Here is a 15592-nt window from a genome sequence, read left to right as displayed (position 1 = left end):
TCAATTATTTAAGTTGCTAAAATGTTTTAAAATTAGGGCTGCCGATTTAACGCATTCATTTAGTGTGATTTATTATATGAACATTTTTAAAAAATTTTCATAGTCATCACGCCAGCTTAGTGGAGTTGGCTAACCTGTGTTTGTGTGGGTTAACACATCCTTCTTGCAGATTGTGATACAGCATGTTAAGAAGTTAAATGTGAAGATCCTGAAAGTACGAATGGTGTCATGCAAAGTCCAATCACTCTATCAAATCATTGAAATTGGTCTCTGAAAGCTCCTCTAGGTCCTCTGGGAATCTTAGGTCATTTCTTGTTTGTCTATTTGGATAAAAAAAAAAAAAACTCACTGACTAATAAGATAAAATCTTTTGGGTCATGTTTCTGAAGCCAGAATTCCATATAGATTCCAAGCTGTTGATGCTGTTGGTCTCAGATGAGTACTAGATAGTTAAAGTTTGTCAAGATAAAACTTGATGTTGGCTTGACAAAGCCTTATCTGAAAGTTTAACACTAATGTAAAAATAAAAAAAATAAAATAAAAAAAATTCATTTCAAGGTGATAGATAGATAGATAGATAGATAGATAGATAGATAGATAACAAGAATGAGAGAGACAATTAAAGCAGATTAAATGCCTTGTTTACATTTGAACTTTTGAATTTTTGGACAGTTGGAGTTTGAATAGTCTTGGCCCATTTGAGCATTCTGTTCAAGTTAGTCTATGGGATTTTTTTTATTTATATTTTTATCACCCCCTGTGCGAAAACCGCAAATCTGATCAGTTAGAAAATTCATAGCAACCCGAGTCAGAACAGCCTAAATGTCTGTGCCAATTTTGGTGGATTTAGCTTGAAAGCTCTAGGAGGAGTTACAGTGAGAAATTAGTTTTTTTGTTTAGCAATTTTGAAAAACAACCCTCAACCATGTCTGTAGAATAACACCGTGTCCTAACCAGATGCATTGCGATGCTGCAACATGCGATAAATAGTATCTTTTCCAAGTTAATCAGAGTTTTTGTGCTAACAAGCCATGACAAGCGACGAGTGACAGGGCATTCTATTATTGAAAAGGTTTCTTTTATGACGTCCCGCCAGGTAGCCCAGTCAATGAATGGGTCTAAAATTCTTCTCATAACAGTATATTAAAGCCGGTTTCTCACTAGCCAGATCAGAACAACTTGATTTTGGTGGAGGGTGTCACACGCCTACCGAATGTTGTGCTTGAGGTCTCCCTCTCTTTAGTCAGAGGTCTGACACACACACACACACACACACACACACACACACACGTGTGCGCGCGTCTAGTGTGGACAGACAGATTGCTTGTCGCTGCAATATTATTGTACTGCGTCTGGTTAGGACAAGGTGTAACAGTATGTTGGCTTTGTCAAGCCAGCATAATTAAGTACATGAATGACCAGAGTGCTTTTCGCTTACATTCATGGATATGGGTAGAACTTCTTCAGAGACAGACGAAAAGATTTTGTTGCAAAAATAGTTTGCGAACATTCATGCTGGTTATTCGCACCGGACTTGGTGTGAACAGGTTTGATGAACAGATGTCATATATTTATTCTAGGATATAATGAAGGGTAAGTGCTAAGCTTACTTTGTTGAACATGCCCAGGGTGTTTGTAAGACAGTTTGAATTACCTGAGAATGTGTCTTGCTGATATGGTACTTTACACCACTCTCAGAGCTAAACTCCTTCTGACAGAGCAAACAGGTGTACTTCCCCACACCGCCCCCTCCCTGAACGGAGAACAATTACAGCTGTAAGAGTGACGGTATTTCAAGCATGACACAACTATGGCAAAGAATGCAGAGGCCTTGTTTTACCTTGTTGCAGTTTGCCAAGTGGGCTTTGAGTCCAGATACACTTGAGTACACAGCTTCACAATTCTGTTATGAAATAAAGGAAAACTCATTCTGAGCAAAATCATAGCAAACAAGGGTTTTCCATCTTCTTCAGCAGCTAAAACAATTTATATATAAATCTTATGACTTATAATCATTCACATGTTTTTATACTGGGGTTAGAAATTGTCATCACACCAGTAGCTGTTGAAGAATGTTAAGTCTGAAAAACAAGAGAGTTTTCTTACACAGTTGGGGCAGCAGATGAATCCTTTCTCCTTCACCTCGCTCTTCCAGCTCTCCACAGTTTCGGGGTTGAAGCTGGGGAGCCCTGGTCGTGTGTAGTTGAGCTAACAGAACAAAAATAAACAAGAAATAATGACTGAACTTTCATTTTTGGATGAAATATATCTTTAGTGCTTAGGTTAGGGGTTTAAAACAAATCCTTAACTCAACATATGAGCAATAAAAATAGTGATGCTTGCCTTAGTCAGCACCAATACGGCAATGTTTACACAGGAATCATGAAAGCAGGCTGTGTGTGTGTGTGTACCCTTTTGATGTCTGGCACGAGGTCATCTTTGATGCGACGTTTGTTGCCCCAGTCTTTTGCCAGCTCGTCTTCTGCAATCTCCTGCAGGTGGAACACAGCCACCTGAGCAGAGCGCCGTCGCACCCTGCCGCTGGGTGTCCTGTCCAAATCCAGTAGCTCCTCCACCTCTGGCTTTTCCTCCTTCCTCTCCTCCACCTGCTCCACCTGCTCCTCTGTTCTCTCCTTTACCTTGCCCCTGTTTTTCTTCAGGTCGGACTCTTCCATCTCCATTTTCTCATGCACTTCCTCCTTGTCTTTCCTCTCTCCTTGTTTACACTCCTCAGTTCTGAGCTACATGATGTGTGTTGGAGAGAAACAATCTTTAAAAGGTTAATAAATCAATGTAAAACATGAACACTGATGAGCCAAAACATTATGACCACCTGCCTAATATGCTGTTGGTCCTCTGCGTGCAGCCAAAACAACATTGACACGCTGAGGAATGGACTGTACAAGACCCCTGATCAGATGCAGATCCTTCAAGTCCTGTAAGTTGCGAACCGTGGATCAGACTTGTTGCTCCAGTACATCCCACAGATGCTCAATCAGAATAAAATCTGGGGAATTTGGAGGTGTAACGGATTCACACAATGGGCAAGGAGGAGATGGGAATTGGCTGAGCAGTCAATGAAAACTTTTAATAAACAAATGAACAAAACACAACATAAAATTGCTTTCCAGCATAACACAAAACACACACTCTCTCTCTCTCTCTCTCTCTCTCTCTCTCTCTCTCTCTCTCTGGCATCTCCGCCTCTTCCCTTATCTCCCTCCCGCTGATTAGGCAACTCAGTGCCAGGCATGCATCCTCACAGCCTGGTCACGCCCTCCTCCTCGTCACACTCCTACACCACCCGATTCAGGCCGGGGCACCATACGGACTGGCTTACCCCATCCCCCCATCTCTGGAGTTGAGACGCTGCCCTTCTGGCCATTCTGCCACCCGATGGTCCTCACCACCTCCTGTGAATCTGAGAGAGATGAGGGGAGGGAGGGGGAGAGAGAAAGAGCTAGCGGTAGAGACAGAGAGAGAGAGAGAGGAAAAAATGCTCTTCTTCAGCTCCCACGGGCACACTGCCCATCCGGTCCTCAGCCGCTCCTCCATCCTCTGGGGACGGCAGTGGTTCCTCCGCCTCCCAGCAGACGGCAGCGGGTCTTCCATCTCTTGGCAGACGGCAACTGCTCCTCCGCTTCCTGGCAGACGGCAATGGATCCTCTGGCTCCTGGCAGATGGCAGCGACTCCTCCATCTTCTGGCGGATGGCTCCTCCTTCTCCGGGCAGACGGTAGCGGCTCCTCTGTCTATTGGTGGATGGCAGTGGCGAGTTCTCCCGGACAGCATGCCCTTCCTACTTTCCCGGGTTTCGACACCAATGTAACGAATTCACACAATGGGCAAGGAGGAGGCAGGAACCGGCTGAGCAGTCAACGTAAACTTTTAATAAACAAATGAACATAAAACAACATAAAACTGCTTTCCAGCATAACACCTCTCTCTCTCTCTGGCATCTTTGGCTCTTCCCTTATCTCCCTCCCGCTGATTAGGCAACTCAGCGCCGGGCGTGCATCCTCACGGCCCAGCCACGTCTCCTCCTTGTCACAGGAGGCCAGGGCAACACCTTGAACTCTTCATTATGTTCCTCAAACCATTCCTGGACAATGTGTGCAGTGTTGCAGGGCACATTATCCTGCTGTAAGAGGCCACTGCCATCAGGGAATACCATTGCCATGAAGGGGTGTACCTGGTCTGCAACGATGTTTAGGCAGGTGGCACATGTCAAATTGATGTCCACATGAATGGCCGGACCCAGGGTTTCCCAGCAAAACATTGCACAGAGCATCACACTCCCTCCGCCTGCTTGTCGTCTTCCCACAGTGCAACCTGGTGCCATTACTTCCCCAGGTAAACAGCGCACACGTACACGGCCGTCCACATGATGTGAAAGAAAACAGGACTCATCGGACCAGGTGACCTTCTTCCACTGCTCCAAGGTCCAGTTCCGACGCTCGCATGCCCATTGTAGGCGCTTTCAATGGTGGACAGGGGTCATCATGGGCACTTTGAACGGTCTGCGGCTACGCAGCCCCATACGCAGCAGGTTGTGATGCACTATGTGTTGTGACACATTCCTCCCGTAACCATCATTAAAATTTTCTGTGACTTGTGCCACAGTACATCTTCTGTCGGTTCGGACCAAAAGGGATATCCTTCACGCATTGATAAGCCTTGGGCGCTCAACACCCTGTCGCCAGTTGTAGTTTGTCCCTCCTCGGACTACTGTCGGTAGGTACTCACCACTGCTGACCGGGAGCACCCCACAAGCCTTGCCATTTCAGAGATGCTCTGACCTAGTTTTCTGGCCACAACAATTTGGCCCTTGTCAAAGTCGCTCAGGTCTTTACTCTTGCCCATTTCTCCTGCACTGAACACGTTGACTACAAGAACTGATTCTTCACTTACCATCTAATCTACCCAGACCTTGACATGTGTCCTTTTTAGGAGATTATCAATGTTATTCATTTCAGCTGTGAGTGGTCATAATGTTTTTACTCATTGTTGTATATTATATGCTATCAAATTTAACAGAAATTATTTCCTTCCAAAATATTTTGCCTATTGACTTTAGTTAAGTAAATGCCTAATTTAATGTGATAAAAATGAAAACAAATTAAGGATGGATGTACAGTAAACCTCAGTCTCATACTCATTGGATAAAAAACATTATTAATTACCTTAATCTATAAAGATTAGGCTGACTTTAAGGGATTTCTGCTATCCTACACAGCCTCATTTTCAATCACGCTAAATTAAAAATGCCATCTACTAAGAATACAGTCAATAGAAGGTCAATTTAAATCTGTCAAATGAATGATCAATAAAACCAGAGTGCTCATGACATTTTTCAAATGATGTGGGATTAGGCCAATGCCATGTTATCTGGGTGTGCAATCTCACCGAGTGCGTGGGCAGGCCAGTGGCAGTGTGCTCAGAGCGCAGGTGGTAGTCACGGCCAGCTTTGGAGCGATAGGTCTTACCACAGTATTGACACATGAACACAGGCTTCCCTGAATCCATTAGCTCTCCGCAACAGCGTTTCTGATGATACTGATAACCCATCAGACTGGAGAAGTGAGCTGAACAGCCCTGTATGAGACAGAATCAAACATGCTTTATTAATTAACACACTGATCTGCTGCTTGACCCATGGTCTTTCTCTAGGTTTACAGTCTGGGCAAATGGTTCCTTTTAAGAGGGCTGTTTGTTATTACTGTACACCAGGTAATGCCATTTAGTGTAATGTACACTTCAAGAGCTTAAACTGAAGATTAAGCCTTGAACAGTGAATGATTAAACCATCAGTCTAAAGCTGTACTACATTAACATATTTCACACAAGTATAAGTTACAGAATTTCTCAAGAATTTCCTCCTCTGATCCCCTCTCAGGCATATTTACCATCTTTCTCTCTTCATCATTTTCTCCACAGAGAAAATTTCATCAGACATTTCAAACAGACAGCCCTACTGACAAGAGCAGTGTATATCAGCATTCATTTTTGTGCTACTTGATTCTATGTAGCTAATATTCTATAGACACACACACACACACACACACACACACACACACACACACACACACACAAACAAAATAATAATAAAAATAATAATAATTATAATGAGCTAATGACATCATCATCATCATTTTAGGAATGGAATTCTGAAAGTAAATGTCTCTTTGTTTTATCATTTTATTTTATATGTTGTTAAATTTGTCAAAAGCAGACTATGTCAACTCTGTTACTATTATTTATTTAATTATTGAAAAAAATAATATTTGTAGGAATATCAGCATTAAATTCCATTTTTAATATGCATTTTTCAGAAAGACACAGACAGACAGACAGATGAACATCATTCAAACATTCACAGTGCAGGTTGGAAAAAGTATGTGAACCCCTAGGCAATCTCAGAAAAACTACGATCAAGAATCGTAGCTTTGCATAAAGCTGGAAAGGTTAAAAAGTTATATCGAAGAGCTTAGATATTCATCTGTCCACAGTTAGACACATTGTCTATAAATGGAGACGATTTGTTACTGTGGCTACTCTCCCTGAAAGTGGCCATCCAGCCAAGATGGCTCAAAGGGCACACCGCAGAATGTTCAATGAGGTAAAAAAGAACCCTAGTGTGACTGCTAAAGACTTAAAGGAATCATCGGAACTGACTGACATCTCTGTTCTTGAGTCTACTATATGGAAAACATTAAACAGGCATGGACGGAGGAAGCCGCTGCTTTTCAACAACAAATTTCTATGATTCTGCAGTATTCAAAAGACCACTTTAGCACTCTTGTTTTGTGGACTGATGAAAATAAGGTTGAAATGTTTGGGAAGAAAATGCAGCACTACGCATTGTGTAAAAAGGGCACCACATACCAACATGAAGTACGGTGGAGGGAGCATCATGATTTGGGGCTGATTTTCTGCTTCGGGGCCTGGACCACTTTCCATCATCGAGGGAAAAATTAATTCCCAAGTTTATCAAGATATCCTACAGGATAATGTTAGGGTGGCTGTTCGCCAGCTGAAGCTCAGTAGAAGTTGGGTGATGCAGCAGGACAATGACCCTACACATTGAAGTAAATCCACTACAGAATGGCTTCAAAAATAAAATCCACCTTTTGGAGTGGCCCAGTCAGAGACCAGACCTTAACCCAATAAAGATGCTGTGGAATGATCTCAAGAGAGCCGTTCACAGCAGACATCCTAAGAATATGACTGAGCTGAAGCAGACAGACAGACAGACAGATAGAGACAGACAGACAGACAGACAGACAGACAGACAGACAGATAGATAGATAGATAAAGACAGACAGACAGATAGATACATTTGAAAGACATGAAAGATTATAATTGTTTGTGTGTTGTTAGCTTAAGCACACTTGCGTTTGTCTATACTTGTGATTTTGATGAAAATGAGATTGCATGTTATGACCAATTAATTCCAAAGGGTTCACATACTTTTTCTTGCCACTGTAGATAGACAGACAGACAGACAGACAGATAGATAGATTTGAAAGGCATGAAAGATTATAATTGTTTGTGTGTTGTTAGCTGAAGCACACCTGTGTTTGTCTAAAATTGTGATTTTGATGAAAATGAGATCACATTTTATGACCAATTAATTCCAAAGGGTTCATATACTTTTTCTTGCCACAGTAGTCAGACAGACAGACAGACAGATAGATAAAGACGGATGGACGGATGGACAGACGGACAGACGGAGAGATGGACAGACAGACAGATAGATAGATAGATAGATAGATAGATAGATGGGAAGAAAACGCAGCACTACGCATGGTGTTAAAAGGGCACCGCATACCAACATGGAAACATCATCCCAACGGTGAAGTACGGTGGAGGGAGCATCATGATTTGGGGCTGATTTGCTGCTTCGGGGCCTGGACCGCTTTCTATCATCGAGGGAAAAATTAATTCCCAAGTTTATCAAGATATCCTACAGGATAATGTCAGGGTGGCTGTTCGCCAGCTGAAGCTCTGAAGAAGCTGAGTGATGCAGCAGGACAATGACCCTACACATTGAAGTAAATCCACTACAGAATGGCTTCAAAAAAATGAAATCCACCTTTTGGAGTGGCCCAGTCAGAGCCCAAACCTTAACCCAACAGAGATGCTGTGGAATGACCTCAAGAGAGTCGTTCACAGCAGACATCCTAAGAATATGGCTGAGCTGAAGCAGACAGACAGACAGATAGATAGATAAAGACAGACAAACAGACAGATAGAGACAGACAGACAGACAGACAGATAGATAGATAGATAGATAGATAGATAGATAGATAGATAGATAGACCAATTAATTCCTAAGGGTTCACATACTTTTACTTGCCACAGCAGACAGACACTAGACAGACAGATAGATAAAGACGGACGGACGGACGGACGGACAGACAGGCAGACAGACAGACAGATAGATAGATAGATAGATAGATGAGACTGACAGACAGAAAGACAGATAAAGATGGATGGATGGATGGACGGACGGATGGACAGATAGAGACAGACAGACAGACAGACAGATAGATAGATAGATAGATAGACAGACAGCAAGGCAGCTCACTAGATTGTGTGCACAGGCAGGCAAAAGGCAAAACAGGAAGTATGAGAGAGAGACAGGTGTGCTAGGACATATTGAGGACAGAGGAGGTTGTCAAGGGAGTCAGACAGACAGTAAACACTGGTGACAAATTCCTACCTCATTGGTGCAATTGATTCGGCCCATCTGTTTGAGGATGCGCCGTAGTCTCTCTCTCTCCTCCTGCTCCTCCCCAAACTCATTTTCACTCACCGATGGCTTAGCAATGGGAAACAAACACAATGCACTAGATCAGCATCTCTGCAGAAACTCTTCCCCAAGACATCAAAACCAATGTGGTTCCAATCAATGCTTTCCAAAAGCCAGACATCCCGGCACTCTTTAAATCCTTTATAGAGGTGCCATTCCTCAAGGCGTGTTTATGGCAACTGTCAGACTATGGTTTTTACAACACTGTATATTAGCTGTTAAAAACATCAGCATTGGAAATGTGATATAAATCTAAACAGGACACCAGAGACTTGAACACAAAGCACCTGAGGGCAAATGCAAAGTCTGGGCTGTGAGTTCAGTTCTGTACAAAAAAAAAAGAAAAAATGAAGACACAGACAATTAAGACCCAAACATGTCAGCACTAGTACCCAGAGGCACACAAGACACCAAGAGCTGATAATGAGGAGTAAGACAGAGAACAAGATGATATAGAAAATGTAGTGAGATAAGAGTAGCTTTTTTCTACTTTGGTCTATTATTGTGGTATCAACTTTACATTTGATTCAGATGGTCTTTTTAGTTTGTCCAGTCAATTTAGCTTTTTTTTTGTTAAGTTTCACTTTATGATTGTTAGTCTTAGTTTACTTTTGCTGTTTTCTAGCTTCAGTTTAGTTAACTTTTTCTGTATATTCATTTTGAATTTGAGTTACAGTATTTCTTAAGGGCTGCTGAAGTAAACACATTAACTGATACATTTAGATATGCTTAATGTTGCTGAATGCATTTGACAGGAAAATTGTTTTCTAAAGATGTTTTATTAAGAAGAGCTTTTAAAGGTTTTGAAATTTTACAACATTTATAATATACTGTATATAAAAAACTCAAATGCACACAAACAGACAGAAAGACAGACAGACAGACAGATAGATAGATAGATAGATAGATAGATAGATAGATAGATAGATAGATAGATACACACAAACACTCACCTTAGTGTGGTCAGCCATGCAATGGTAGTTGAGTCCAGCTTTGGATCTGAACTGCTTCTGACACTGTTGACACTTGAGAGCGTCCCGCAGCTGCAGGAAATAGATCAAATGTTTATGATGCCATCCTCAATATCAAAATACCCATTTTTGACCGTAAGAAGTGGGGGACTCAGTCACAAAGATAAGGTTTTTGGCCATGAGTCTGAAACTGGATTTTCAGAAAGATGGAGCTGTTTTTGCTGCTAATTTCATCTTGAATATTGAAACAATGCATTCCTATGCACCTATTCACACTGGGGATGAAATATGATGCCAAAGTGAGGTTAATTTTCTTTTCCAACAGATAGATAGTTTTACCTTCGTTTGGAGAAAAATTTTTACAATCAATAAGATTTCAGCTTTTGGGCATGTGTCCGAAACAGGCATCCCAAAATTACCCGGAACCACAAGTGGAAACAACTGTATTATTATTGCTACTGTATTATTATTACTAATAGTTAGGGATGCACCAATATTGATTTTCTGGGACGATACCGATAACAGATAATTCACAGCTAATTGTGGCGATACCAATAACAGATATTTGAAAAGAAAGTTTTCATTTTTAATCCTTTAACTTGGAAAAGCTAGATAATTCATTAAAAAAATCTCATTTTCTCATTTCTCATTTGAAAATTATGTGTAATTTAAAAGCTTGGAATTTGGACTAGCTGCTATTTAAGGTTTGGCGAATATAACATGAACAAGAAATGTGCCTATATTACACATGAATGCTGATTTGAATCACATATAAATGACAATACACTTGCATAAATTGTATGGTGCACATTTACAGTATCTGAGTGTTTACGGTAATCCTGATGACCCACTAACAGCCATGGTTTAATGGATTAAACCAAAATCAGGCTATAAACGGCATGCAACAAACAGTAAACATCAAAACACACAATACTAACCCTAATCTCTGTATACATGGTGTAATATTTATGCTAGCAGCCAGACTGTGAGTGAAGTGGTGGTTTGAGTGTGTTATGTATGTGTGTGCATTGTGCTTATGCGTGGCTCGTTCACAGACACTTGTTATAGCACTTATTTGTGACAGTTCCAATGTATAATTTATGAAATGTGAACACAACAATCATAATGGGAATAGGTAAAATACAACAAGAACATTCGTTTCACTCACAAACCAGTGTTTTAGTCACTCTGTGAGGATTATTTCAAGATAAATGTACCGTTTTAGGTTGTGTTTGGACTTGTTTTAATCACAATGCTGTTCTGTAAGTAACAATGTTCTAATTTCCACATTCTGTTAAAGTTTCATGAAGTAATACGCGAAAATGATTGCGCCCAAGTATCATACATACTGTACATGTTTTTGTCGCGTTTCCGTTTGTTGCCTCATGAAACAAACAGACTATGGAAAATGGCATGTTGTTACATACAGCAGATGACTAAAACAAGACCCAAAACAATGTAACAAGTGCAGAGATGTTGAAATAATTTTCACAGAGCGACATGAGCTTGGCTCTCACTCACACACATTGTGTCATTTGAGACTGTCTGAGTCCCTGCCTAAAGGAAAGAAGTCACAGGCAGTCAGAGACTCTCAGCCGCAAGCAAATAAACTGTAACAAATTATCACTGAAAATATCGGCGGTAATTCCATTATCGGCGTGATAATATTTTAATGTTCCCGGTTAACGGGCAATAATATATAGGCTGCTGATATTGTGCATCCCTACTAATTGTACATGACTATCATTGCCATTATAATGGGATTTATTCCTATAGAACGATTTCACTATATTATAGAATTAAAGTGAGAGAAATCTGTATTGTCAGTTGTAATTGCATAAAGCATGTGCAAATTCCACAGATGAGGAACAATAAGGTCAATGATTATTGTTTGAATACATATCTTTTACCACGAAATGTCTCCCTTAATGCTCATCACAGCTGTTTTGATTTCACACAGGACTCAGGAAGAGGCCAGAAAAACTGCAATTACTCATGACCCCACAATAACGCAGCAGATCGATTCCCCTTTAATAGACACGTCATCATTTTATAGAGTTGTGCTTTCGAGTGGGCTGGCGCTATAGTACTCTACTCCAGATGCACACTGGGTAGGTCCGCTCTCTGCATCTCTTTCACAGACGGCCAATCAATAAAGTGCTCCTAATGGTTCCCTCTAGCCCCGTGCATGGGGACCTGAGAGAGAGGTGTCTAATTGCATGCCTGAAACACTTTCCTCTCCTTTTCCATTGTGGTTTGGTTGTACTAAAACAATAGAGGGAAAGTCATACATTAAAGTTTTGATTCTTGCACTTCTGTTCCTTTATTCTTTGACTTTCTTTTTATACTGTACTGTGGCCCCAAGAAATATCTGGACACTTTAGCCACTGTACCACTGTACAGAACATTTGAGGTTTATGTGTCCTTCTGTGTGTATATTGCGCTTCTGTGTGCTGTTAACGCTGTTTGCAAGGGAACACCTTGTGTATATTTGTTGCATTATGTTCGATGTGTTTAGAACTACTGAGACAGATGTTCAGTGCCTTCAGTGGTTAAGATGGGTTGTATGCAGGGGTGTAAAGTAACGAATTACAAATACTCATGTTACTGTAATTAAGAAGTTTTTCCCAGGAATTGTACTTTTTTAAGTAGTTTTAAAATTGTATACTTTTACTTGAGTACAATTTAAGTGCTGTAACTGTACTTTTAATGTGCTATTTTCACACCATCTGTGTTCGCTACTTCCCTGTCCTGATTTTATTTTTATCTATCAACATGATTGGCTAAGGAGAGTCTCGTGACTCCCGTCAAATCAAATCATACATAATAAACTTGATGTGGAGGATGCCTCAAGCGCAGTTCAATACCTGGCCGCACCTGAAAGGGCTTTTCGCAGTGAAAAAGGCCATTTGTTTATTTGTTCCATGCAAGTTTAACTTGCTCAAACCAGATATCAGCATTAATCCTGCCTCTAATTTTAAGAAACATATCAAGGTAAATTTCATATTTCTGCTTACAAGATTCTGTGTCTATAATGTAGCCTGTAATTTATCTATCTATCACTGAGATTATTGGATTGATGTGAGAGATTAAGGCAATGTTATCAATAGGGCTGGGCGATAAAACAATCTTGATGTTTATCTGAAGAAAAAAAAAAGAAGAAGAGATGTCCTCGATATAGATGATACATTTTTGAGTAATTTTCTATACTTAGCCTATTTTCTACATCTAGACCAGGGGTGTTCATTACATCAATCGCGATAGCAAGACAACCACTGGTTGGTTGATCTAGACAAAATATAAAAGATTGACTTTTTATTTCCTGACGTCTGCAGCTGTGTGCTGTTTGATTGACAGGCGCTAATGCGGCTACGCGGCTAAATGGTCAAATACACTTCATAATTCCACCAATGCCCATCTTGGTGAGGCATTAATGTAAACACAGTCGGTTTGGTCTAAAGTGAATGTAAACATTGGGACAAAAAGCGTATTTGTATCAAAACGTCAGACTTGAAATGTACATGTAACTGAATTGAGCACTGTCTAGTAGGCCTATGTCATAAAAAGGCTATTAATCAAACAACAATAACAAGGAAACGAGAAAACCATTCACTACATTTGGCTGAATAACTTGTGTAGCTTTAAAAGTATTAATGTAATAGAATAAAACAGTGACATTTTTAAAAATAATATTTTGTTTTAATAATATTGTTAGTTTTTTTTTTTTTTATAATACTGACTCCTGATGTAGAGAGAGTGTTAATGATGATAAAATAATGTATAATTATGCTTAGCCTTTATCAAGTTTATCTAATGTCTGACAGAAAAGTATCAAACTTTGTAGAGCAATACTTCAGGCAGAACATTCCACCAGTCACAAACTTCAGAAAATTGTGTATCATGCATTAGAATGAGAACTTAAAATATACAAGAACTAAATGTGGAACATTGTATCTCAAAAGGAGGACAATGTGGCCCCCCATGTGCTACTTAAAGAAATAGTTCATTCACAAATGAAAATTCTCTGATCATTTACTCACCCTTATGCCAACCCAGATGTGTATGACTTTCTTTCTTCAACAGAACACAAATTAAGATTTTTAGAAGAATATTTCAGCTCTGTAGGTCCATACAATACAAGTGAATGGATGCCAAAATTTTGATGATTTTGCTCCAAAAAGCACATAAAGGCAGCACAAAAGTAATCCATATGACTCCAGTGGTTTAATCCATGTCTTCAGAAGTGGTATGATAGGTGTGGGTGAGATAAAGATCAAGACAAAGGCCATTTTTGCAAGAAATTCTTCTCCCTGCCCAGTAGATGGTGATATGCATGAAGAATGTGAATCACCAAAAACAAAAGAAGAAGATAGTGAAAGTTAAACTGAGCAGGGAGGAGAATTTATAGTAAAAATTGATTTAAATATTGATCTGTTTCTCACCCAACTTATATCTCTTCTGAAGACATGGATTTAAACACTGGAGTCATATGGATTACTTTTATGCTGCCTTATGTGATTTTTGGAGCTTCAAAATTTTGGCACCCATTCACTTGCATTGCAAAAGAGCTGAGACATTCTTCTAAAAATCTTAATTTGTGCTCTGCTGAAGAAAGAAAGTCATACACATCCGAGATGGCATGAGGGTGACTAAATGATGAGAGAATTTGAATTTTTGTGTGAATTATTCCTTTAAAGCCCGATGTGGCCCCTGTACCAGACCCTGCTTTTTTAGTATTTTTTTTTTTTTACATTCCTTGCATTGTTTTGAACATGTTTTATGTGCAACAATAACTCTCTCAGTCGGCATTAAGGAAAATGTACACATAAACTGATTTTAATGTAATTGTTTCATACATTATGATATTGAAAATAGCTTTTTCATCTTTTCATTTCTGTAATCATGTCATCCTTTTATTTTTTTTTTTAATCAGATTCATGTAGTGTTTACAGTATCATAGATAAGTGATGTATTTTAAAAGTTGTCAATCACAAACACCTATAAAATACCAATATTTTTTATTCTTTCAGGCAAACAGCCATAAAAGGGAATGTAAATTACGGTATGTGTGCTACATTTTTAAACTGCAGCATCAGAGTTTTTATTATAAAGGGGCATAGTTTTCGCAACTCAGTACTCAATACTCACAACTCATGAGTACTTTTAAATGAGCTACTCTTTTACTCTTACTTGAGTAGTTTATAGGACAGGTACTTTTACTCAACTCAAAGTACATTTTAACAAGAAGTAACAGTACTTTTACTTGAGTATTATTTTTCAGAACTCTTTCCACCCCTGGTTGTATGAAAACCCACTAAACGATCCACCGGGGCAGTTTGGGTTACCAATAACTGAGGAAAATTACCTTTAGAGGGCAGAATAATCTATGTGGATTCCTCATAAGGTGAATACAAACGTCAATGACAAAGGTCTATGTCGACGTCTGAAGTCTCATTATGTGGAATAAGTCGCATTTAATGGATCATGAATTGAGTGAACTGACGTCAAAGTCTTTAGGAAGGAAACAAGTTTTTCAAACAGGGAGCCAATTGTATGATTTAAAGCTGAACCTTAAAATTTTTGCAAAAAAATTAGCATCACTAAACCGAATTGGAAAAATAAAGTGTTTCAAACACTCTCTTTTTGTACATTTCTTCCATCTGCCATTGGACAAACAAACAGATAGTCCTGCCCTAAACTTACACTTTTGGTTGAGCCAATGTTGCTGTGTCATGTTGTTCGGAAAGCTTAAACATACAGAGACATTTTTTAATAGAGCCACAGTATTTATACTCTTCAGGGTAATA

The 15592-nt window shown here is 39.7% G+C and overlaps 1 protein-coding gene across 2 annotated transcripts in view; it reads right to left on the bottom strand.

Moving 5' to 3' along the window:
• Positions 1 to 15592, bottom strand: part of LOC127420482 (zinc finger protein 512B-like) — an 84550-nt gene that overhangs the window by 2653 nt on the left and 66305 nt on the right. For both annotated transcript variants that reach the window (XM_051662808.1, XM_051662809.1), the window contains exons 10-16: positions 9768 to 9857; positions 8725 to 8823; positions 5406 to 5594; positions 2412 to 2741; positions 2107 to 2208; positions 1841 to 1903; positions 1655 to 1753 (exon numbers count right to left, since the gene is read on the bottom strand). In XM_051662808.1, coding sequence (XP_051518768.1) covers positions 1655 to 1753; positions 1841 to 1903; positions 2107 to 2208; positions 2412 to 2741; positions 5406 to 5594; positions 8725 to 8823; positions 9768 to 9857 — 972 coding nt within the window. The remainder of the gene's footprint in view (positions 1 to 1654; positions 1754 to 1840; positions 1904 to 2106; positions 2209 to 2411; positions 2742 to 5405; positions 5595 to 8724; positions 8824 to 9767; positions 9858 to 15592) is intronic.

Source organism: Myxocyprinus asiaticus, chromosome 29, assembly GCF_019703515.2.
Source record: "Myxocyprinus asiaticus isolate MX2 ecotype Aquarium Trade chromosome 29, UBuf_Myxa_2, whole genome shotgun sequence".
NCBI lineage: Eukaryota > Metazoa > Chordata > Actinopteri > Cypriniformes > Catostomidae > Myxocyprinus > Myxocyprinus asiaticus.
Note: the sequence above shows the minus strand (reverse complement) of the source record. Positions and strands in the feature narration are given on the sequence as shown.